Genomic DNA, 25,677 nt, shown 5'->3' with positions numbered 1-25,677 from the left:
TCCGTGAGCATAAATCTGGAAACATAAACTTTGAAGCAATCTGATTGTGGTTTAAACGACCAGAAGAAAACTTTATCTCATCGCTCAACTGCTTCAATTATCGCGCCAAGAACTTCTCGGAAATCTTAATCAACTTCTTCCGTGTGACCCTCATTAACCCGAAACAAACTGCCACGCACAAATCGTTTTACACAGCAAGCACTCGATTAAACGAACAATTTTACTCGCCCGTGCCCCCTTCACTACACTACTCTTCAAAGGCGCCCAATGCCGTAAACTTGTTTGACGAAGGTTTTACAACTGGAAACATACTCACCGGTCCGCCACCCGGTGGATCCAACTTTACAAACGGCAGCTTAATTAACAAGCATTCTAAGAAGAGGAAAACTCTGTGTTTTTTTCTAAAAGGAGTTAATAAAATAGTTCAAGCAATACAAGAAAGAAAAGCTGAAAAAATGTTTTTATCAAGCAAACGATAAATTTTATCAAAATGTTATAAAATTTATAAATACAATTTATTATATTTTATAAAAACATCAATTGAAAGTTTAAAATATCTTACTCAGAAATAAAAAAAACGTCAATGGAAAAACAAAAAGGGAACATTACAAATAAAAAATGTCAGTAAGAACTATAAATATTGATATCGGCTTCCAATATTTCAAATGATATATTTAATTTTTCTCCGAAAAATTTCCAATACTTTAAAAAATTATATATATTTTTTTTGAAAAATATTTATTTTATTGAATGCAGATGTTCAATTTTTCTTTATTTCAAATTACCTTTTCTCAGCGCATGATAATATTTTCCCCCTTCACTAACGCTTCTCCTGTATCTCGCCCTTTTCTAATTACAGATTGTGAACTTTGATTTGACCTTTGGCAGCAGCAGGAACATTTACTAGAGCACAAGTGGTAAGTATTTTCCAGATTTTGTCGACTGTCGAAAGCTTAGGAGGATTATCTTACCGGAATGGGAGCATGGAAGTGGAAAGGGATGTACTCGTAGCTGTAATTGCGTCCCTGCTGGGTAATCATGTGGAGGAAATTATACGGTTCTTTAAGTTCATGGTAAAGGGCAGAAGAGATTTCGGTCGGCTGACTTTAAACTTGTTCAAAAATTAGTTTGTTAGTCTTGGCGAACAACAAGACGATTAGCAAACATTTTCTGAAGTAAATAGGATTATGACTTGTTGTATTTTTGCTATGTGACGTTTTGATACCGTTGAGGCTTTGAAGAAATATAACTCATGTTCCCACATCACTTATATAGCTGTATCCACGCAAGGGAAGCCTCTTCAACAGGTCTTTTCGCCTACAGTAGCGGAACGCATCATCCAGGATAGATCACTGGTTCAATGGGGGAACACTGCACTGTGGGTTTTTTCGGTCGGTGGAAAACTGAACTGCACTTCGTCCCATTTTAACAACGGCGTGTAACCAGGTGGGGTGGAAGTGCGAAAGTAACTGCAATACTGTGCGTGCGATCTGATCGAGTGCGATTCAACGATCGGCGGGATGATGTAGGGTTCTCTTTGGTGAAATTAAGCACGGGTGATAGTGTGGAGTGTCTAGATGAGCAAAGTGTACTGTTAACAAAATCTGTTGGGGTTTTGTCGCGTATTCTATTGCGGTGGACGCAACAAACCGGTCATCATGAAATCATCTCATTTGAATTCAGAATAGTTCACGAGTACACCATAATCTAACAATTCAATGATTTTAAAGTCTAAGGTTGGCAGCGGTTGCTGCGCTGTTGCTCTGGATGCTGAGCACTTCGCCAGAAGTGAAGCGAAACGAGCATCATCGTTGATGGAAAGCAGACAGACCTTCACGATAGGCCGGTCGAAGACTGCGCCAGATGCAAGTCTGACCTTCACTACGCGGACCAGTCCATCCACGCCGGGGTGTACCGATGCGATACGACCTACGTTCCATTTGAGCGGCGGCAGGTCATCGTCCTTCAGGAGTACCAGCCTGCCGACCAAGACGTTCGGGTGCCAGAAGAAGTGCTTCGTACGCTGTTGCAGTTGGTGGAGGTAGTCTGTCGACAAGACCTTCCAAAACATCTAGGCCCTTCGTTGCATCGCTTGCCAAAGCGAAAGCCGGTTGCTGGGAACTTCGGAGAGGTCAGGCTCCGGAATCAATTGCAGCGCAGACCCAACCAGGAAGTTCCCCGGAGTGAGGATGTCCAGGTCGCTTGGATCCTCGGAGATGGTGGTCAACGGCCGCGAATTGAGGCAGCTTTAGATTTCGCACAGGACGGTAATCATTGCTTCGCTTGACAGGGTTCCCAGGCTAACGGCTCTTCGGAAGTGGTACTTCATGGATTTGACAGCGGCCTCCCAGAGGCCACCGAACGTTAGTGCATTAGCGGAATGAACTTGAACTGAATGGCGGACTCAGCACAGAACGACGCTACCTTCTGTTGATGCTGTTGGTTGTTGAGATGCTTGCAGAGATCGCGCAGCTCCCAGTCAGCGCAGCGCCCTTGAAGTTAGTGACGTTGTCGAATCTTTCCAACGCAACGATGAAGGTGTCGGTGCTGAGATCGCTGACCAGCTCGAGATGTACGGCCTTCGTGACCATGCAGATGAAGACAGCGACTTATGCTCTGATCGGTGGAACTGGTTTTGTTCGGAGTACTGGGACTTTCAGCCAGACAGGTTCGCAATAATCGACGCCGGTGTTGAGGAACGCATGAGCCGGAGTGACTCGAACCTTCGGAAGTTGACCCATTTGCCGGTGTTCCGACAAGTATCGGACACGATAGCAGCGTAAGCAGGACACACCGCCGTGCCAGTTTAGGGAGATACAGAGGTCAAAATTGCTCATGGATATGTGCGATCATCGCAAGAGGGCCAACGTGGAGTAGTTGCTTGTGCACCGATTCGATGAGCAGTGACTTCAAGGGGTGCTTTTCTGGCAGAAGAATTGTATGCTTGCGGGTGAACGAGTAAGATGAGTGGTTCATCCGGCCACCGACACGGTGTAGACCATCCTGGATGAATGGATTCAAGGTTTTGAGAGGTGATTTCTTGAGATCCGCTTGCTTTCCAGTCCGGATCGTATCGATTTCGTGTCTGAAGCAGTCCTCTTGTACGACCTTCACAAGGCCGATTAGTGTTTGCTGGAGTTCATCGGCGGTGAGAAACGGTGTGACTTGCAGGTCTGTTCCAATAATCTTGGTCCGACAGTGCCGTACGAAACGGCGGCAATAAGCAGCTATACGAATGAGTCTCACCAGCGACGAGAAGCGGTTGAACAGAGCGTGATCGGGGTCCTCAACTGAACGATTGACTGCTGCAAGTGTAGTAGGTCGCATTTCGAAGACCTCACGCATCGGATGCTAACCAAGGTGGGCCCTTCCACCACAGAGTGGCATTGTTGAGCTCGCAAGTATGAGTACCTTGGAGATGTACAACCAGTGGAGAGTTTGATGGAGGAATCAGACCACAAATATGCGTTAGTGGTGAAGTTGAGGCTCGCTGCGATGGTTTGGAAAAGTTTGCTTAACAGGACAGCAGAGCAAAGCTCTAGGCGAGAGATTGAGAGTATTTGTTTAGGAGATAATCGGGATTTGGCGGTAAGGAGACGGGATGACACCGTTAGTGCACCATTATAATCGTGTTGGGAGGCATCGCAAAATCCATGCAGTTGCATGCTTGCGCCTTCCCTAGGCGAGGGACGGATAGTGAACCGAGACTTGCTAATTCAAGCCGGTAGACTTCCCAATTGGCGCTTAAAGTTCTGGGAAGCGAATCATCCCAGTCTAAATTTGCCTTCCAGAGTTGCCGGACGAAGATTTTCGCCTTGATGATTACTGGCCCGAGTATGCCCAATGGATCGAATAGTTTGGACATCTCTGACACCACGATTCGCATGGGGATGGAGAGATCGATGGAAAACGCCGGAATGTTAAACCGGAAGGAATCCGATTCAGGATGCCACAGAAGGCCGAGTGTGCTGACAGATCCTTGGATGTCGTCGACTGCCACAATCGAACGTTTGTCCTTCAGGTTGTCCGGAATATACGCCAGCACTTCAGGTGAGTTGGATGACCATTTTTGAAGTTTGACCCCTGTGGATATCAAAATATGTTGCACGCCGGAGCACAACTGTACAGCATCGTCTACTGAATCGGAACCGCTGAGGGAGTCGCCAAGTGCGACGTACTCAGCCATGAAGGCAGTGTATTGAACATTCAGCTCTAGATTCTTAGCCAGCCGACGCTGCATCCAGTGGAATCGACGGGGAGCGCCAGTATTGGAGTCGCCAAGTTGACTCAAGACACCTTCCTTCTTCTGTAGCCGCACAATGAATGAGCCTGATTCATCACGGGTGGAGAATGCTGAGAAGTACCTTCCGCAGGCTATTTCCTTCTTGGAATGGCCACGACTGTTGGGAGAACTCTAGATTTCCCAGAAATGAGACAATTCCTTGTAGAGATCATCAGTGATGCACAGCAGAGTGACTCTTTCAAAGCCTCGGGTTTGATCATGGATGCTTACAGGACCTCTAACTATCCAGCTGAGCACGGTACGCTGGAGAATTGGCTGATTTGTTGGAGAACCGTCCACGATAGATAGTTGACCTTCTCGCAGAAGGCTGAAGAAAAGCTGAGCACTGATAACAATATCGACCCTTTGCGGCTTGACTGGATCGGATAAGACCACAGTAGAAGAAATATTCGTACAGGAAACATCAATCACCATTGGTGATTTTGGTGAGAGGAATTTATGTCAAAACAGTGAGAGGCAAATCTTACATATTGCATTTGATTTTATAGTAATAAATGGAGTCCCAGCAGGAATATAAAAATTCTCAGCAGGTCCTAAAATCTTTCGGATTATAAACAGATTTCTGGAGATTCCTAAGGAACTTCTTAGAAAAGTAGCGAAATTTTCAGGATACCGATCTGTATCTATATGGGATGAGCAGACTCCTAAGATTACTAGCAGAAATAACGTTTTTACGCATTAATCGTGGCAAAAGAAGATTGTAACGATTTATGCCTGAAATTAATAATTCTTTTATTTGACATTTGTTCCACTGTTTGGATATTCTATGTAACTCATTGGTACTATTTCAGGGAGAAAGCTTCAGAATCATTTTCAAAATTTTATTTTGAATTCTCTGCAGAGCTTACTTCCTGGTATTACAACTGCTATTCAATATTGGTACAGCATACAATGTGGCTGGCCAGAAACTTTGCTTGAATATCAAAAGCTTGTTCTTCAGACAAAGTTTTGATTTTCTATTAATAAGGGGATAGAGACATTTTACATTTTTTGTTACATTTGGCTTGAATGCCCTCAATGTAATTTTTGAAAGTTAAATTCTTATATAGCATGAGCCCTAGATACTTAACTTCATCTGATCAATTTATTGGAATCCTTCGCATCGTAGACAAAATGTCTACTTGAAGGTTTTAAATAAAGAGCTTTTGGTTTATGTGGGAAGATTCTACCCCATTACCCCGAATGCCATTAACCTGAACGCCATTACCCTGAATTCCAAAACCCCGAACGTCTCATCACCCCGAATGACATTACCCCGAATTCCAATATCGCGGGGAAATGTCATCAATATCATCATGTCATGATAATTCTAAATTCGGGGAAATTGCATTCGGGGTGATGGAATTCGGGGTAATGGTACATTCGGGGTAATGGAATTCGGGGAGATGGCAATCGGGGAAATGGCATTCGGGGTAATGGGGTAGAATCGGCCCATAAAAAAATGCGAAAATTGTTTGAACGTGAATATAGCATCCACAAGCGTTATTTTCATAGTGAATGTAAATTCTGATTATTGTAGTGTATTCTGACACAACTTCGCTATCCAGGACAATTTTTGGCATATTTTACTGTCCTAAATAATGTAATAAAGCAAATAAGTTCAAAGGTTTTGTCCGCCCAAAGCTAGAAACAGCGTCTGATTGTCGTATACTCTGGTGGTAAACTTTCCACCTTCAAAAATTACACTTTTTTGTTGAAAATTTTAGTTTGTTCGCTATCAGAGGATGGAGGAGTTCTTAGAGATCGTGTTTTTCATGATCACAATAAAAAATATTTCTCCAGGGTCATATTTGAGGACATTTGCGTCTTATAGGTTTGATATGCCTTTATTTTTTGTTAAGGTTGAATAAAAAATAAATACGGAGACCTATAACAGATTTTTGAGGATGAAATTTGTTTCATCGGTTAGTTACAACTTATATCAATACTAGCTCAAAGGTTTTGAGCAAAACGGAGCTGCTTATCACACTTATATGAAGGTTCAATCAAAGCTCTCCAAAATGAGCCGTTTTTTTCTAAAATATGTTGAAGTCTCCAATTACCCAGGTATGGACCAATTCTATCATTTGATATTGGCGTATGCTGGAGACAAGGCCTGTGATGAATCCCACGCCATCGTTGATGTTTTAGAAGCTTCCATCACACAGATATTGAACTCGACATCCGCATGATAAAATTCAAAGGTATGCTTCCAAATACTCTCTGGTAAGGTGAAAGTAACAGATAAAAATCATATCCAAAGCGAAAAACTGAGTCTAAATTGATTAAATAATGGAAGTAATGAAAAATATTTATGTTTCATTCACATTTTCTATGTAAAAACTTCCATAAAACATGATATGACCATTTTCGCATTTTTTTATGGGCCATACTGTATATCCAAACTTTTTTTGCAATCGACTACAGACTACACGCAGACTTCGTCCGTTGGCGGAGAGGCCTGTGTCATCCGCCAACAACGATTTTTGACATCCCTGAGGTAAAAATGCTGCCCTGGTCCCAAAATGCTGCCTTGAGGAACACCAGCTCTTACAGGAAGTCTTTCAGACCTGGAGTTCTGATAATTAACCTGAAGTGTACGATTTGACAGATAACTTTGAATTATTCTAACAATGTATGTTGGAAAATTAAAGTTCTTTCATCAAACCTTCATGCCAAACACTGTCGAATGCTTTTTCTAAGTGTAGAAGAGCAAGACCAGTAGAATAGCTTTCAGATTTGTTGGAACGGATCATATTTGTTGCACATAAAAGCTGATGAGTTGTCGAATGTCCATGGTGGAATCCAAACTAATCATTGGCAAAAATAGAATTTTCTTAATGTGGACCATCAATCTTTTCAAAATAACCTTTTCAAAAAGTTTACTGATGGAGGAAAGCAAACTGATTGGACAATAGCTAGAAGCTTCTGCAGGATTTTTGCCTGGTTTTAAATTGGAACAACCTTAGCATTTTTTCATTTGTCAGGAAAATATGCTAATTGAAAACATTTGTTAAATAGATAAACGAAGAATGATAAGCTACTTTCTAGAAGTTTCTTGAAGAGGATGTAGAAAATTCCATCATCTCCAGGAGCTTTCATATTTTTGAATTTTTTTAATAATAGTTCTCACTTCTTCCAAATCAGTCTCACAGGCATTTTCGAAAACGTTCTCTTGATTGAGAATATTTTCGAAGTCCTGAGTAACTTGATTTTCAATTGGACTAGTAAGTCCTAAACTAAAATTGTGCGCACTTTCAAACTGCATAGCAAGTTTTTGAGCTTTTTCGCAATTAGTTAGTAATAATTTGTTTTCCTCTTTCAATGCCGATATTGGCTTTTGAGTTTTTTTTTTCGGAATTATAGATAATTTCCAAAAGGGCTTAGAGCCAGGGTCCAATTGAGAAATTTGATTTTCAAAATTGTTGTTTCTTTATTATGAAAAACGTTTTTTGATTTCTTTCTGCAAATCCTGCCTGAAAGTGGAGCTGATAGGTTTGAGAATCGCTTCCTGGGATATTTGAAATGTAACAGGGACATGATCAGAATCAAAATCAGCATGAGTAATCAGCTTGCTACAAAGATGACTAGATTTGGTTAGGACCAAATCAATCGTCGATTGATTGCTAGAAGAGGAAAAACATGTAGGGCTATCAGGGTATTGAATTGAGAAAAATCCTGGAATTACTTTGAGAATTATTTCACGACCGATGTTTGGCATTAAAGTCATCAATGGCAAAAAAAAATCGACTTATTGCGAGTCAATTTTCGCAAGTCAGTTTGGAGCAAATTAACTTTCTGTCCAGAGCATTGAAAAGGCAAATAGGCAGCTATGAAAGTATATTTACCAAACTGTGTTTCAACAGAAACACCTAAAGTTTCAAAAACTATAGTTTCAAATTACGAGAACAGTTGATATTTTGTACGCCTATGAATGATGATTGCAAATCCCCCACATGCCCCATCAATTCGATCATTACGATACACAAAAAAGTTAGGATCTTTTTTAAGTTTGGATACAGGTTTTAAATATGTTTTAGTAATAACTGCTAAATACATCCAGGATTTTCCTTGGGTAGATACATTCGAAATTAGAGATTCAAATGGCAACCCGACGGATTAAAATTAGTTTGTGAATGAGCATGATTATGATTGGACTTATGATTGCCCCCGAAATTCGAGCATATAAACTTGATATCTTCCTTCACTGGACAGACGTCCTTCGCGTGAAAAGAGCCTCCGCAAATCATGCATTAAGCATCCATGCGGCAATTTGTTGTACCATGATCCCACTTTTGGCACCGACGGCACTGAGTGAGGTTCTGGTAATTTCCTCCAGGTTTCTGAAATTGTATTTATTTATTTTATTTTTTAACTAAAAATTTTGAAAGAGGGAAAAACCCCTTTGAGTGATTTCCTTATGAAATTCTTCTCAAAAAGGCACAAAACCTCTTTGTCTTTTCAAAATTACAATACAAAATGGTAATAATAATAAAATATAAATCTAAAGGCTCAGGCGGTATTTATCCATTGCAGAGCCAAAAATCTTGAAGAAGGGCCATGACTCGAAAACAATTTGATGCCATCCTTAAATGAGTTTATTGAAATTTTTTTCAGAAAATGTTCCCATGTCACACGGGCATCGAGCAAAAGTTTTGCTTTTTGTAAAGCTTTAATATTATTTAGTTCTTTTTTGATAAAGTGAACTAAATAATATTCTTGAGAAAGCCCTTTCATAATGATTACTTGGACTGGGGAAATCCAAATGAATCGTTTATTCCATTTTTGATCTCTTCAGGTGACTTATAGTCATTTGAGAGACCTTTCAAGACGACTTTGAACAAACGTTCAGTTTTGTCGTCATAAGTAAAAAAAATGTGCTTCTTCTCTTCAAGATGTTTGAGAAGAAGTTCGCGATCTTTACGAGTTTTTGGCAAAACGCGACAGTCTCCTTTCTTTGCGATTTGGAAGGAAAGCTTTCTTCCGCTAATGGAGTTCAAGATCTCCTGCCTAAATCCTCCAAATTCGGAACAACTGATTACGATAGGTGGCACTCTTTGCTTCCTCACTTGAATCAAAGAGCCTGCTTCGATTTGGTGTTCGGAAAATTTGTCTAGAGCATCGAACTGATTGCTCATTTCGGTACAATTATCAACATTATTCATTTCACCCTTGGAAGAAAGTTCGCATTCCAGAGAAACGTCCTTTCTTCCATTCTTGCCACGTGTAGTGACAGTTTTAAATCCCTTTTTTTGGAAGGAAGTTGTGAATTCAGAGATTCACCCTTCCTTTTGTTTGTAGTTGCAACCATGTTCAGGGAAAAAACGAAAGAAGACGTGACCTCCTGAGAGGTTTTTTTTTCCAAGACGGTGTCCAAGAAGGATTACCACCGCTTGCTTTCGCCAACGGGTCCAATGAAAAGTCGAAGGCACGTGTCCAAACAAGGATCGTAAAGGGATCAATAGTACTGAAAAGTACTGTCTTAGTATCACTGAAAAGTACCGTTTTTAATTTCAGCACTGAAAAGTACTGTTTCTGTAGCACTGAAAAGTATTGTTTTATTGCTTTAGGCAGTTTTTAGAGAAAATTTTCCAAAAGTAGAGAGAATTCGTGTACGCATAGCACGAAGGTACGATGCGCACTGGTAAGTGTATTTTTTAGAAGGCTAAACTTTCATCTAGTCCGGTCTGGCTGACCACCGACTTTATATTGTATGCAATTTATGTATTTTATATTGTATAGTTTATGTTAACCTTCTCGAAAATGTCCAACCCGTAAAAATCCTGAACTACCGAGAATTAAATCATACACCTGCAGTTTGTCTTTGTTTTCTAACCACGGATTTTACCCCAAGGTTGAGGAAGGTCTCAAGATTGTTCTGAATATTGTACAACAGTTCATGTACTAAAAAGGCTAGTATCACAATTCTAAAGTAAACATCTCGACCAACGATCAATTTTCGGTCCTCTTTTTCATTCCGAAAGAACCATGCTGCTCCTTGTATCGCTTGTATAGATCGTATCAATTTCATGGAGTATTCTACTGGAGAGTGTACTCATGGTAAAGGTAAACGCAACGTATCCAACACAAAACCATACTTGTGTCGTTTCACCAGTCAACTCCAAACTTCGTTTTTGTAATCTGATGCGTCGATACAGTAAAGCTCCTTGCTCAAATACAGGTTTATAAAGCCTGTGCTTAAGCAAACCCATCCGAGAGTTCATAAACATGGGATTCACAGGACAAGCTGCCTATCCCTGCCTATCCGGCCCACTGAGGCATTAGCCGTTTCTCGTAGCAAATAATTACACGCTATCATCAGTGAGCTAATGCCGGATTAGGGATCAAAAGTCCATCGGTTCACCCCACTCCACCCCGGTGGTTGTCGAAGTCATCGTCGTCGTCGTTGTTGTTGGGGCGTTGGGTTGTAAAACTCATCCGGAGAAAGCCATTGACATCGTTTGAGTTGAACAGGTTCCGGCCATGGTGGGAGCTCGAACCCGAACGTCATAATATAAACCGGAGACGTTTTTATGGTCCAGACATCTCTTTGGCTTTAGCTCAGTTGGCGAAAGGAGCCCCGAAGCAAAAACGGGGAAAAATAATATCATGTCCTAGGAAAAGGATAATTGTCCAAAAACGGCCAATATTCACATCGAGATATAGTTTTTGATTATTTTCATTTGAGAGATTTCTTTTGTGATCCATCGTACAACCTTATTGTACTATTTTATGTGGACATAACTAGTAGTTATAACAAACAAATATCCGATTCGGATTCCCAACAATCCTCGAATGATTTCTGCAAATATTTTTCGCAGAACCCTAAATCTTAGTTGGAGTCCAAGAGATTCTCCTCTAAAGTAGGAATGCTGCAGGATTCGTCATTAGGGTTTTCAGAATGACCTCCATGATGGTTTTAACAATAGTCTTCATCTGATCTCCACAGAAGACTCCATGAGGAACTCCAGTACGAGCGCAAAGGAGAAGTGTACAAAATAATCTTCACAAGATTCCCAACAGATATCTCTAAAGGAGTTTCCACATGAATTTCTGAAAAAGACTTCACAAAAGTTTCCACTGTACTTTTATCTCAACGAATGCCTCCAGAACAACCATACACAATGATCTTCATAAGAGTCCCCACAGATGCAATGTCTCAAAAAATCCTGTAGATCTCTCTAAAAATTCTCCATGGATGTCCCTATAAATATCTCCAGAGCTGCTCTAAACATGTTTATCTACAATTGTTTTAAAATAGTCTTTTCAGGGATCATCACAGAGGTCTCTTCAGAAATCTCACAAAGATCTACAGATAATTTCTTACAACCACTGAAGTTCCTCCAGGAAACTCCACATAAACCTCCAAGTCAGTTACAATTTTGAAAAATATTATCGATTGATTTGTATTGCTAGTTCCAAATGTACACCAATTAATCTGTACAACAAATTTTTCAGTACGGTTTTGGTTTTTTATTGCTTAAAATATTGAAAACACTGCTTATGTCAAATTATTTTATTGGCTACTTGTCGATAAAATACAACGGGTCCCCTTTCTTTAAATGTTTGTTAATTTGACTGCCAAGCAAAAACCGTCCCAAACTGTTGTTACGTTACTTGTTCGTTCAAGCGATGACGACGACAACTACGAAAGACGACGGACCGGAGGGTGTCCTAAATACACATAGTTTGCATCGAATGACAACAACCGGCTAGCCCGATAAAATTGTCTACAATCACGAGAGCCATAAAATAGTTCTTTAATGTCGATGAGTCGACGAGTTCGTGGATGTGTTTGCGTGTGAGTATGTGTGTGTATGTGTGTGCAGTGCACATGTCGTCGGTGATGGCACACAAAAACGAGGTGAACTGTGTTTTCCACATCCAACATCAATTATGGATATTGGGATGGTCGAATGACAAATTTTGCAGACTGGGAAACGACAATGGGAACCACATTCGGATCCGGGACGACACCGCTCATACTTAGGAGAGAATGTAACTAAATGCCCATGGGATGTAACGTCTTTCAACGTCCTGTATACTCGTCGTAAAAAAGATGATTGTCAAGTCAAGAGATCAAATATTATCAATAGATCTTCTTCAATATGAAGGAGTCATGCCTTACCTTTTTTTCTTATGTTTGTACATCATTCAATTACTAGTGGCGTCCCAGAAAGTATGGGCACGACTTTGATAACGAGAATCATAATATTTTTCAAACAAATAAGTATTTTAATATTTTTGTTCTTTTTCTTGGGGCGTTTAAATTGCTGCCCGTGAAAATTTTGTACGATCACATAACCTTTCAAATTGAAATTTTTTATTTTACAAAATTTATTCTTTACTAGCCAGCTCAGACCCTACTTTTGAGTTTTGTTGTAACTTAACAAGAATCCTTCAATATAACGAGTTAAAGTATATTGCATTTTATATGTTCCATAAGAGTTTTCTTTTTAAATTTTATTTGGCTTTGCTAGAAAAAAATATGACAAAATTGTAAAATTCTGAAAAATCACTTGTTTTTCTCTCCACATAAGATAACTTTTCAAAATCATAGCTTTTCGGATGTTTTGAATATAAATAAAAATAATTCGTATCAGATTCACTCATGTTGAATATCTTTGCTTTTGGATAGGGAACACAAATTTTAGATTTTTACATGTTTGAATATAAATTTAATGACTTTTTTTTAAATAAACCACAGCTAAAATCGGAATTTCAGATCTTATTCAAATTTATTCCATTTAAATAATTTATAGTCTAATAACTTATCATATCGTAAATAATTAATATATTTTTTATATTTTCGCTAAAAAATAACGTGATATGTGCAAAGCCTCTAGAAATTTAACACCATCAACAAACAGATAGCAGAAAATCGCTCAAAATTGCGCAAGAATAAAATGAGTGAAAATCAGATTTATCATGAGATGGCAGTATGGTAATGTTGTGCCCATGCTTTCTGGGACACCATTTAGCCTAATGGCTAACGCTGCAAGTTTAATATTAGTTGGTGCTCGCTCAACCCAATTCCATGAAATTTTAATTAAAGTTCTCAAGAGCCAGATATCATATAATTTCTTGCAAAACAATGATTTTCGACACCTTCAAAAATTTTGTCACAATGAGTAAAGTGAAGTCTTAAATGCAGTTTAATTCAATTTCCGTCAGGCATGATAGGAACTCCTCTGCAATGCAAAAATGAATCGATTTCAAAGTTTTTATTAGAAGTGTGTAGTATCGTACTGTTAAGAGTAGGCCATGGATGTTGGGAGTGACATAAGAGGTTTTGGAATAAAGATTGTTATTTAGAACACCACTGAAATCAGACGTATTTTGGTGTCTCTACATTGGCGACGAGAGTAAAATTGTAAAAAAAAGGAGGAAAAGAACAGTTAGATCTACCCTGTTAAGACTCTGTATTGAATATTTGGGTAGAAGTTATGGAGACATGAAAGCCGGAAACAAATGCAACGTGGAGTCAGATTGAAATCTTTCACAGTACCGGAAAGGCGCACCAGACATTAACCAAGTTGGATGAAGGACACGATTGGTAAATATGAAAATACTTTGGTTATACACTGCAAGATGACGACGTGAAGGTAGCGTGTTCATAGGAATTGTTTGCAAAGATTTAGTTTGACGAAGAATTCTCAAAATTGGTTTTCAATTGATTGTACTATAAAATGGTTATTGAAAGATTGTTTGCAAGTGGATATTGAATATTATCAATAATGTGGTATTACAACAGCTAGTCCATATTGATACAGAATACAACATGGCAGGCCTGAAAATTTGTTTTTCAACCGGAATAACTAATTGCATTTTATTTTTGCAAAATTCTAAAACTCTAAAAAAAAAAATACACTGAACTGTCAGAAAAGGACGTTATTTAGATTGCTTCAATGCTCTATATAATTCAAAAAGAAAAAAAAAGAAAAAAAAAACAATTAAAGCTTCCGTTAAAAGTCATTCAATGGGCACTTTAAAATTAAGACTAGTGACAACCATGTTCCGGCCCATACAAATAAACGGGAATCAATTGGAATGAAACGATTAAACGCATTGAACTCTAGTTGATACTTATTGAGAGAACATTTTAATGAGTCCATAAATAAAAATAGCGAGCTTTTCATGATTTTAATATGAAAGTGCAAAATAACAGTAAATAACAGATACTACTCGTATATTAAAATTTTACATAACTGTAATTGCAATCATTTTACGGCTCTTAGTGAAGGATAGTGAAGCCGTATTTCCAACATTGAATACATTATTTTTCATCACATGTAGGATACACACTGCTTAGTGAATGAAACAATATCCAAACATTTTAAAATGTATAGCACTAGCACTACAGGTCTGAATTTAGGTAGCCTGAGTAGAGTATTTCTTATAAAGATACATACAATGCTGTATAAACACAGTAATAAATAAATAAGCATTGGTTTGTTGAACGGATTGTAAATATAGCGTTTTTGTGTCAATTTGAATTTAGGAAATTCATATTATGATTGTCAACTGCTGTGTATTCAATAATAAAAAGATTATCTTTCGAAAAACACATAATTACATTGAAAACTAAGAATGAAAAACAAATGAACAAGACTTAGCTTATAGAAATTTGTCGTAAGTATAGAAATGAAAAAAATTGTAATGGTGCGTTTATTTCTGTTATACTATTAGCATTGACATGCTTTCAATATTTATGATGATTCGGAGAGTTGATATAACAAAAATTTCTTATTTGAATATTAAATTAATTTTAAGAAATCTACCATAATAGTATATTACCGCATAGTTTTAAAAACTAGAAAGGATAGAGCAATCAAAACATTAAATTAAATTTTGAGTGAGATCATGTGAGTTTTTCATTCATATTTTAACTTGTGACATTTTAGTCTTCGAGGCGTAGTATTGCTGCTAAGGCATTTGAGTTCGATTCCCACTCCAGTCAAAAGTTTTTAGCCTAAGTCGGTAAAAATTTCCTATGATTCTTGATAATTAATAATTGTCATATATATTGTTTTGACGTTACTATCATATGGTTCTTCCCATTTAAAACTTTGATTGGTACAAAACTTCCTATGATTTGTGTTTTATAGATCAGATGCTCAATTTTCAATGCACTAATAGACAATATATTTAATTGTTAGCATATGCAGAAATTTTAATTGTATTTTAATTTTGAAGCAGGATTCCAAAGATTGAAATTTAATTTGAAAATAGGTGTTAAAAAGTATGTTAATACCAAGCTAAAGAAGAAAACAACTAAAAGATAAAAGATATGTTAATCGTTTTTAAAAAATAACTTGAAGCTAGTACAGATGCGAATAACGATTGAAAATGATAATGAATCAAATATAGATGAAAAGAACTCGTAAAGTAATCGCGGTCTACAAAGGTACCAGAGCTCTTGTTAGTATCTGCAAATGAGAGACAGGCAGATGAAACAATTCTGTCCATTCCTAGTGTAAAATGGAAGGATTTCCAGATTGTTAATATATAGTAGAGAGTAAAGGGAATACTAAAAGTAATTCCGGTCTACTTCTCCAAAAGAAACGAAGAGGATAGAAAACCTGGTCCGTTTCTGTAACAAGAACGTAGGGAGTTTATGAAAATTCGGTCCATTTCTAGAAAGAAATGAAGGAATAACATAAATCGTCCGGCCCGCTCTTTGTCAATATGTAGAGAGTAAAGAGAACATTTTGAATGATTCTGGTCTACTTCTCCATAAGAAATGATGAGGAAGAGATAATCCTGGTCCATTTCTGAAAAAAGAACGTAGGGAGAATGTGAAAATTCGGTCCTGTTAAAACTATATGGTAGGAATAACACATATCATCCGGTCCGTTTCTTGAAAAAAAAAAAAATGTCTGAGAGAACATGGAAAACTTCTCCATATGAAACGAAGAGGAAAAAAATCCTGGTCGGTTTTTGTGAAAGAAACATAGAGGTGGAGCGATTCGAAATAGTCATAATAATATATAAAAAGAATAATACCTAATTTCCAATTCACTATTAGTCAACTAGCAGGGAGTAAAGAGAACATTTTCAATGATTCTGGTCTACTTCTCCTTAAGAAATGAAGAGGATTAAATAATTCTGGTCCATTTCCGGAAAAGAACTTGAAGTCGTATCATTTGGTCAATTTCTTGGAAAAAAATTGAAATTTGTAAAGTTATGCAAAGGAAATAAAAAGTTTCAGTCTGCAGACCAGATGCAGGAGATTCATCTCAGTCCTTCTGGCTTTCCTGTTGTTCATGACATATTAAATGTACGATAAATACATCTAAATTTTCCATTCTATAAAAAAAAATCCAGTTGTAGGATAACTGGTAGTCAAACTCACAACTAGATTTCATTGGTATTAAATTTGATCCTTGCCCCTTATGCAAAAGGGAACTTCACATAAAATGCGTTTGAACTTTAATTTTATATTTTTTTTATACATTTCTCGTAGTTTAGGTGCGGCATGATATATTTGAAGAAATTTTGGAAAATACTGTTATACGACAAACGATTTTCAAGAATGAAAAATGGGCAAGAAAAGCGTTTATTTCAATGGAATCAAAAGAACAATCGGTAATGATTTGGAAAAAAGGGCACATCATTTAGCGTTTAAAGAGGAGAGAGAGGTATCTGAATGAAGCTAAGTATAAATGATGACATATCGATACTGTAAATAATGTTGATATGTTTTTACTAATTGATTTCCTTTTATTTAGAGACAAGAGATCGTGTGGCGGGATACTTATAACAGCATAGACAACAACAGTACAAGAATGAAGACCTCGTGGATGATTTGCTCAATACGGCCGAACCATGAAACATCCATTTTTATATCAAAGAAAAAAAAAGTTCACCTTATTCTCTAGTTTATTATTGCAGGTTTATACATTAGATTTAATTATTTTAAAATTATAGAAAAAAGGAGAGATGTAGTATCGTACTGTTAAGAGTAGGCCATGGATGTTGGGAGTGACATAAGAGGTTTTGGAATAAAGATTGTTATTTAGAACACCACTGAAATCAGACGTATTTTGGTGTCTCTACAAAGTGCACTCAAAATGTACAACACGTATGCTTGCACCCTCTCTTCCTGTCATGCTCACATTAACTCACACTCTAATAAAACTCTTGAACGACCCACCCAAACAAAACTCACGGCCTCACGAAGTTGTGATGGCACTCTTTTTTGAATAAATTTTCCTCTGTTGCGTTTTGTGCCGCATCTTTCTCCCTCATTTTTCGTTGCCTTTCTCTCAGTATTTTTTGCTCCCTCACAAAAAGGCATAGACAGCACGCTGCTCTAAAGCTTGTCACCGAACTAGTGATGTTGAGGAGAACTATAAAGCCTGATTTCCGTAATGTAAAACGTTCAAGAATTCAAGTTCAAAGAAACTATTGGTGACTGTCCAATCGCTGGTAAACACTCCAAACTGCCTTTTTTTCTTGAATTCAGAAATTATGCACGCATCCTGCACAAAACAATACAATCCGTCAGGAATACCTCAGGTTTTCAACTTGAAGTTACTGTAGATTTTCAAGGGTTTGTTTGAGATGTTCTTCAAAGAAGTTGAAACCCTTCTACGAAAAACCATCAAAGTTATTGTTTTTTAAAGCACTAAGAATCACTTCATAAGTCTGTCCAAAAAGTTTGGGAATGATTTCCCTATTAACGACATCAAGCATTAATTCCATTGAGAATCATTTAAGAATTCAAAACATTTTTTTTAATTCTACTGACGACTCCTCAAAAAAAAAAACTCTTGGCAAATATTTCCTGATATTCCTTCTAGAATTTCTTCATAACAAACACTTGGAATCTATATCAAAATGCGCAAAACTATCAAAGAATGCAAATTGTTGCTATAATAAGGCGGTGTAATACTAAAGTCGTTGTTCATTCACTTCAAAATAGCACGAAGATTCATTAACAAGTATCTTATCAAAAAAGTTAGAGGGCAAGGTCAGAAAAAAAAAATTGAATTATTTCTTCACAAAATTCAACAGTCATCTATCAATCAGACATTTCTACATTGATTCTACTCAATATATCCGGGAGCTTCTTCAGAAAAATCATTTGGAATAACTGCAACAGATTCCACCTGGAATAAATCCAGACGTTTTCTCAAACTTCTTCGCAGCAATCTCTACAGAAATCTTTACAAATGTCAACATAAAAATTTTAACAATGGCCTCCACAAAAATTCTCAAACAAAACGAAAAAAATATCTGTACAGAAGTCTTTACAGGGTTGTGCAGCTTTTGGCCTTTGGCGGTTCCCTGAATATCTTCTCCAAGAACGCCAGTAACCCGAACGCAACTTCTCCAAATACTCTCTTCTTCTTCTTTTCGTTTTCTTCTTCTTCTTCTTATCTTCTTCTGGAACGTTTTACATTACGGAAATCAGGCTTTATAGTACTTCTCAACTACACCAGTTCGGTGACAAGCCTTAGAGCAGCGTGCTGTCTATGCCGTTTTGTGAGGGAGCAAAAAAATACTGATATTCAGCTATTACTTTGAATGAATAATTCAATACCTGAAGATTTATGTTATGTATTCCTTATGAACTACCTATTCTATATATAGCTTTTTATAGTTGTCATTGAAATACGGCGAATTTCACTCCACCTCTCGAACAATTGGGGATCTCTTTTTTTTTTCAACTTTTTTCACTATCATTGTTTACCATACTTTCATTGGCATCGATCCAACGGTAACTCAACTTTCGACCATTGTCGGTGTTGTCACAGAACGATTATTTTTAATGCTACCCGAAAGCAACACAAAATTATCACGATTTTAACGCTAAGCACTAGGTACTATTCAAATGATAATTCAATAACGCGTCTCACGATTTTTAGTTAATAACTCATTTGATAACTTTTCACGGATTTTATTATTATTATTAAATTCAGTCAGAATCAGAGTTGCTCGCTGTCACTATCAACGCTTCAAATTTGCTGATTTGTATAGGCCGACTGCGATACAGTTTTTATCGTTCTATGTCACATCTCACATCAACTTCATGTTGTCTCCTCTAACACTAGTGCATTTATGGCGATAGACTGTGGATATCACTGGGTAATTTGGACAGCGCTTATTCATTCTGAGGTGATTTTAATCTAGAGTGCGATATCGCATCACTGTTATTGGCTGTCCAATAAAAAGTGATATTGATAGCTCACAAGTGATATTGGTTGTTTGAGTTCATCAGTCATCAGCTGATATGACGAATATTGAGCAACTCTTGTCAGCATATAGTATCTGCTTCAAGGGATACCACACGGGAATCTCAATATCCAAATTAGAAGCCTAGGATCCATAACGAAGTAGCACAATCCACACTAGATTCCTATAATTCTCGCTGGAATCCCAGAATCTATACTGGATTCTCAGGAAAAAGCTACAGTGTTCCGAAATTTACCAAATTCCAGTTATTTTGATCCAAGTTATTATACACTGTGCACTGAAATCTCAAGACCCTCACTGAAATATCAGGTTCCACACTAGAAAATCACGATCCATGTTACAATCCCAGGATCCAAACTGGAATACCAGGGTCCACACTGGAATCCCAATATCCACACCAGAATCACAAAACCCACACTAACAAATGATGGTCCACAGTACAGTCCAAGGATCTATACTTAAATACAACAAATCACACTGGTATCGCAATATCCAAATTAGAAGCCTAGGATACACAATGAAGTAACATAATTCACATAAGAATCCTGAGATTCACTCTGAAATCCACTGGATTCCCATCATCCACACTGGAATACTAGTATCCTAACTGGAATGCTAGAATCCATACTGCATTCCCTGGATTCATGCGGAAAATCCAAATATCTGCACTGGAATACCAGGATCCTCATTGAAATACCAGAATCTACACCAGAATCCCAGGATTCACACGGGAATAATGGGAGTAACAAAAAACTCGGAATTCAGGAATTCCAATATTCATACTATAAAGTCAGGATCCTCACTTAAATATCAAAATCCACACTGGAGTCCCAGGATCAAACTGGAGTCCCAGTATCCACTTTGAAATCCCATGACTCATACTCTATTCCGGGGATCCATACTTGAGTCCCATGATCTACGCTTTAATCCTAAAATCCACACTGGAACACCAGCATCCATACTGAAAACATTGGCTCCCTGGGTTCCACACTGAAATTAAAGGATAAACGCCGGGATCTATGGATACACACTGAAACCTAGGATCTACATAATCTACACTAGAATCCCTGATTCCTCACAAAAATCCCAGAATCCACCATGAAATCCCAGGATCAAAATTAAGATTCCACTATCAAAATTAACACCCTAGGATCCACTCTAGAATAACAGGATTCACACAGAAACACGAGAATCCACACTGGATTCCCAGGGTCCATACTGAAATAAAAGGATCCACACAGGAATATCAGCTTTTACTCTGAAACAAGTGGATTCACACTGGAATAGCAGAATCTACACTGGAATTTTAGGATCCATACTGGAATTCAAGGATGCACACTGGAATACCATGATTTACACTGTCACCTTACGATCCACATTCACTCTGAAATCCTACGATCTACACAACTGTAGCAGGATTTTTACTGGAACAAGGAGATCCACACTGAAATATCTGGTATCCCATGATCCATATTGAAATCCTGTGATGCACACTACAATCCTAGAACTTTCACTCAAATTTCACGATCCATATTCCATATTACAAACCCAAGATCCACACTGTAATCAAAAGATCAACACTGAAATACCAGAATTCACATGGAGTTCCAGGATTCACACTGGAGTTCCAGAATTTACACTAGACCCCTAGAATCTACAATGGAATCCCAAGTTATGCACTGGAATTCTGTGATCCGCATTACATTCCCAGGATTCAAACTCCCAAAAGGTCCTCAATGCAGTACCAGTATCCACATCGGGGACCCAGGATTCACAATGGAATCACAGGATCCACACTGAATTTCCAGGGTCGACACTGCAATTCTGCGATCCTTACTACAATCCCAGGGTCCACACTAGTGTGCAATCCACACTACAGACCAGGATATACATTGGAATCAAAGTATTCACACTGAAAAACTAGCAGTCGCATTGTAATCCTAAGATCCATTCTGATATATCAGAATTCACACTGAAATCGCAGAATCTGCATTGGCTTCCAGGATCCATTCTACAATTTATGAGGATTTTCTGATATGCAAAAAACCTCTCTTCTCGTGACATACAACGAGCGTAGCGATGCCGACAAGAGCTGCTCACAAAACAGCAAAAAATGTAATTTTTATCCGGGATACTCGACTGGAAGGATGTTAACTTTGATTAGTGGCTTTCTCAGTCTAGGGGAATTAAATGAAATAAAAAAAATAAAATCACAGTATTTTTTTGGTTTTTTATTAACTATATTTTCATAATCAGAAGGTTCTAAAATATTCTATTGGTGATAAACGGGATTTTCATGGGTTTTAATATGAAATGAGCTAAATAGTGTAAAAAATCCAAATTTCCCTTATGGAATGTACTGATTATGAAAATATAACCCATATAGGGAGAGTGTACCAGTTATGGCCATATATGAAATTTCGATGACTATCACATTTTTAATCTTTTGAATGTTTTAACATTAAGATATATCCTATATCTTACTGCTAAAACACACAAAACTTTTCAAAGTGTGGAGACATTCCAGTTATCACGTATGGCGAAATAGGGAACTACTCCACTCTAGCGTGCATCCATCAATTTTGTCTAGAAAAATAACTGTATTCATAAAAGTAATTGATCTCGAAATAGATCACTGGGAGTTAATGAGTTAAATGCACAAACTATGATACTCTTTGCCTGAAATTCAAGGAAATTTCCCTTGTAAAAATATCCTGGAACACCAAGGAAACGAGTTATTGTCAAAATGCTTGATTAAATTTAAAAAATTATAATTAAAATACAAATGGAATTCCTAGACGAATCACTAAAAGAAAACATTAAGGAATGTGCAGAACAAAAAGAGAAACGATTGAAACTAAGAGGTTGTTTTGCATCATTTAAATTTTCTGATACTTCAAAGTATTTCACGTAGTTGACGCGTTTGTGAAGAAAGTTATCTGAGAAAAGATAGCTGGAGAAGAATATCTGGAGAAATTACACCAAATGCTTTTTCAAAAATTCGTGTAAAAATACTCAGAGGAATGTTTTTTTAAATATCGTGATGAATCAAAATCCGGACGGTACCAATAACCGGACACTCAACCAATATTCATTATTTAACGATGAAAATCCACAATAATCTAGTTATATTTTCACGTACTCTTAGATTTGATTTAATTTCATCATTTAATTACAATTTGCAATGTAGTAAGCTTTGCCAAAATAAATTAAAAGTAAAAATAAACCCGCAACTTCAGTTTGTCACTTTTTCTGCGTCGTGCTAGTTTTAGTTGTGTGGTTTTTGACGAGCTTACCGGCATTGGATCATTCGCGGAAGTGTTGAAAAATGTTTATTATTTTACTTTTTTATTCAAAATGGTAAATGAGACGATAGATTTTAAAGTTTGGTGGGTGAATATGGTGATTTTATGGTCAAATTATTAATTATAAGGGCGAAAAGATTCTGTCCAACTTTGTGAGCCAGTGGTGCAATAGCCGGACATATGGTGATATCGTCATATATCTGCAGTGTAAACGAACATCTTTCAAATATATTTGCAGAAAACTTATAGTTAGAGTTGAAAATCAATACAATCAGTGATATGCCAATGATTCTTCACGGGAAAATGATACAAACGTGATTTTTTCAGTAGCGCATCAATGCAATTTTTGAATCAAACCGCAAGCAAGGAAAGGAGGTAAGATAAATAAATAACAAACAAAGTTGTGCTTTCATAGTATAATATATAGCAAAAGCAAGTACTACGTTCTCATTAAAGTCATTATACAGTATAAACGTTGAGTTTAATGAGTTTTGATAAAGCTGTCTGGATTTTGATCCTTCGGTGTCCGGCATATCGATTCATGTGTCCGGGTTTAAAGACACGATATGCTTAATTATTTCCACGATTTTCATGGTATTTTTGCAATTTTTACAGAAATATTCGTCGTTTTCATTAAGATGTGAGTCTAAACTAATTGTATGAAGAGCTGGAACACTTGGCGCCTCTAAAGCGTCCGGATATTGATGCAGCACGGTAAGTAGTATGTTTTAGAAACCTTAAAAGAAATAGAGCAATTCATGAAGTAATTTCCTTGTGTTTTTTAATTCAATTCAATTTTTTAATTCCTTGAAAAATAAAAACCTATTTTTTTTGCATTTCCGGTGCATATCAGGTTATTTTTTATCGAAAACATGGAACAAATAACGGCCTACATTTTCTTTCATATCAAACAGTGCACTTTTCGGGGCTGAAAAGTTGCACCTTTCAGTTCTGTTTCTGTTTCTTTGTCAATTTAGTATCAAACACCCTTTATTAAAGCTCCTGATTCGTTGGACGATCCAAATCCAATTCAGGTGAGAAATCCTGAGTTGAAATCGGATCGTCTAGCTCTAGCAGCAGACGCAGAGGAAGCAATCAGACTGCCCTGTGAAAAGTCGGTATATTCATGTGGCGTATCATGTTGACAGTTTGAACAATATTTACAATGTAATAGACAAATTGTGTACGGCGTCTTACATGAGTTGTCCTAGAACGAAAACATGTAAACTAGCGATAAAGGCGTGACAATTTGTGACAGTCATTCAATTGTTTCACAGCCTACCTGATTGAAAAATGCGAAATTGTTACTACGCATTAGACCTGTTCATATTTAAAAAAAATGTCTGGAAATCTACCGGTCAAGCAGTATTCGGAATTCTCATGCTAAGAACAATGTCTGGTCAAATTTTCAGCTCATTTGATAAAAATTTCAGTATGCTTCAAGTTGAAAATGTGTTTTTGGGCTTATTTCAAGGTTTGAAAAATCATAACTAGCATGTGGAAAATCAGAACCACTTGCTATTACCACTATTTGAAAGCTAATTCTATTCTGTTAAAGTTTGTCGAACATGCTAACAAGATTAAATTGAGTTTTAACATTGTTTGATCCAAATTTGTACTCCGCTGTACCCAGAAATTACAGTTTTCTCAATATACATGGTATATAAAACATGCATTGGTATTATTTTTTCAGACCCTAGTCAACGGGAATCAAACATAATACATTTATGAATTCATTGACCATCAACAGATTACATGTTGCTAAAGGCAATAAATTACAATAAATGCCCAAAGATCGAGCACCGCATCGCAACCTGATGATAGTTAAATCATGCATGTCACATGTACCGGAAACGAATGAATTGAACAAGTTAGCATTGCTTTTTCTTTCCGAGTGATGATTGTTTTGATCGCATTTCACTGATCATTTAGAACGATTTGAAAACAATCATCATCATCGACTTAGAAAAGGCAGTGCTAACGTGTTCTTTTTTTGTATTCATTGAAGCTCACGGTGGTGCTCTTGGCTCATCCACAGTGGATTTACAAGTGTGCCTCATAATTACCTATTTTTTACAATTTATTTTCGTAAGATAAATGGTTACTTTGAACGGGATTGACTTTTTGATATGCATTTCATCATGTCTGGAAATTAAAAATCCGAAATTTTCATGCAGGCATGCTGTTCAGTGAAAACAATTCCCGAAAAAAGAGATTTTCAAGAACCTCGAGATACAAACCTCAACCAAACTATGTTAAAACTTGCTCCTATCATAAAATTATGTTCGGCAAAAGTTCTTAGAATTGGATAAACTACTATGTAGAAGTATTTCCGATAAATTTTGATGTTTCGTTCGGTAGTTATGATTTTTTAAAGTTTGAAAATAGCCCAAAAACACATAATTGATTTGAAGCACAACTAAATTTACTCTAAATTGAGTGAAATTATGACCAGAAGTTCATTTCGCAATGAAAAATCAAAGTATTGGTTGACTGGGGAGTTTCCAGACATTTTTGAAAATATGAACAGGTCTACTACGCATGGATGTCCATTGGGATCCTCTTAATATATGTTAATTCTCCCAGGAATAATTGACCGGCATTTGTCGTAATTGCAAAATATGTTGTATGCACTCGTCGTAATTATTCAACTCGACAAGCCTCGTTGGATAAATGTACGACTCGTTCTGGAAAATCATCATTTGTTGCATAAATCAATCATCACTGGTGTCATAAATAACTATTGTACAATTCCTTTGCATATGAGCCTACTTTTAATCAAAAGAATAAACAATGTAGCGGCTTACTCTTCCGACCAACAAAAACAGTACTTTTCAGTTCAGAAAAACACTTTTCTTTCATATACAGCCAAACCTCTTTTTACGCCCC

The 25,677-nt window shown here is 37.1% G+C and overlaps 2 protein-coding genes across 4 annotated transcripts in view; one reads left to right on the top strand and one right to left on the bottom strand.

Moving 5' to 3' along the window:
- The window catches only part of LOC5574559 (connectin), a 764,796-nt gene that overhangs the window by 323,082 nt on the left and 416,037 nt on the right, over nucleotides 1–25,677 (top strand). For all 3 annotated transcript variants that reach the window (XM_021849123.1, XM_021849121.1, XM_021849122.1), the window contains one exon: nucleotides 860–917. The gene's annotated coding sequence lies outside the window, so the exon portion shown is untranslated. The remainder of the gene's footprint in view (nucleotides 1–859; nucleotides 918–25,677) is intronic.
- On the bottom strand, nucleotides 2,824–3,327 carry LOC110677745. The gene has a single exon (XM_021849015.1). The coding sequence runs from the start codon at nucleotides 3,325–3,327 to the stop codon at nucleotides 2,824–2,826; it is 504 nt and encodes a 167-aa protein (XP_021704707.1).

This window comes from Aedes aegypti, chromosome 3 (genome assembly GCF_002204515.2).
Source record: "Aedes aegypti strain LVP_AGWG chromosome 3, AaegL5.0 Primary Assembly, whole genome shotgun sequence".
NCBI classification, from domain to species: domain Eukaryota; kingdom Metazoa; phylum Arthropoda; class Insecta; order Diptera; family Culicidae; genus Aedes; species Aedes aegypti.
This window is presented reverse-complemented; position numbering and strand designations above follow the sequence as displayed.

Excerpts from the sequence above, each read along its gene's own strand:
- LOC110677745 (XM_021849015.1), bottom strand. The coding sequence starts at position 3,327 with ATGCGACCTACTACACTTGCAGCAGTCAATCGTTCAGTTGAGGACCCC.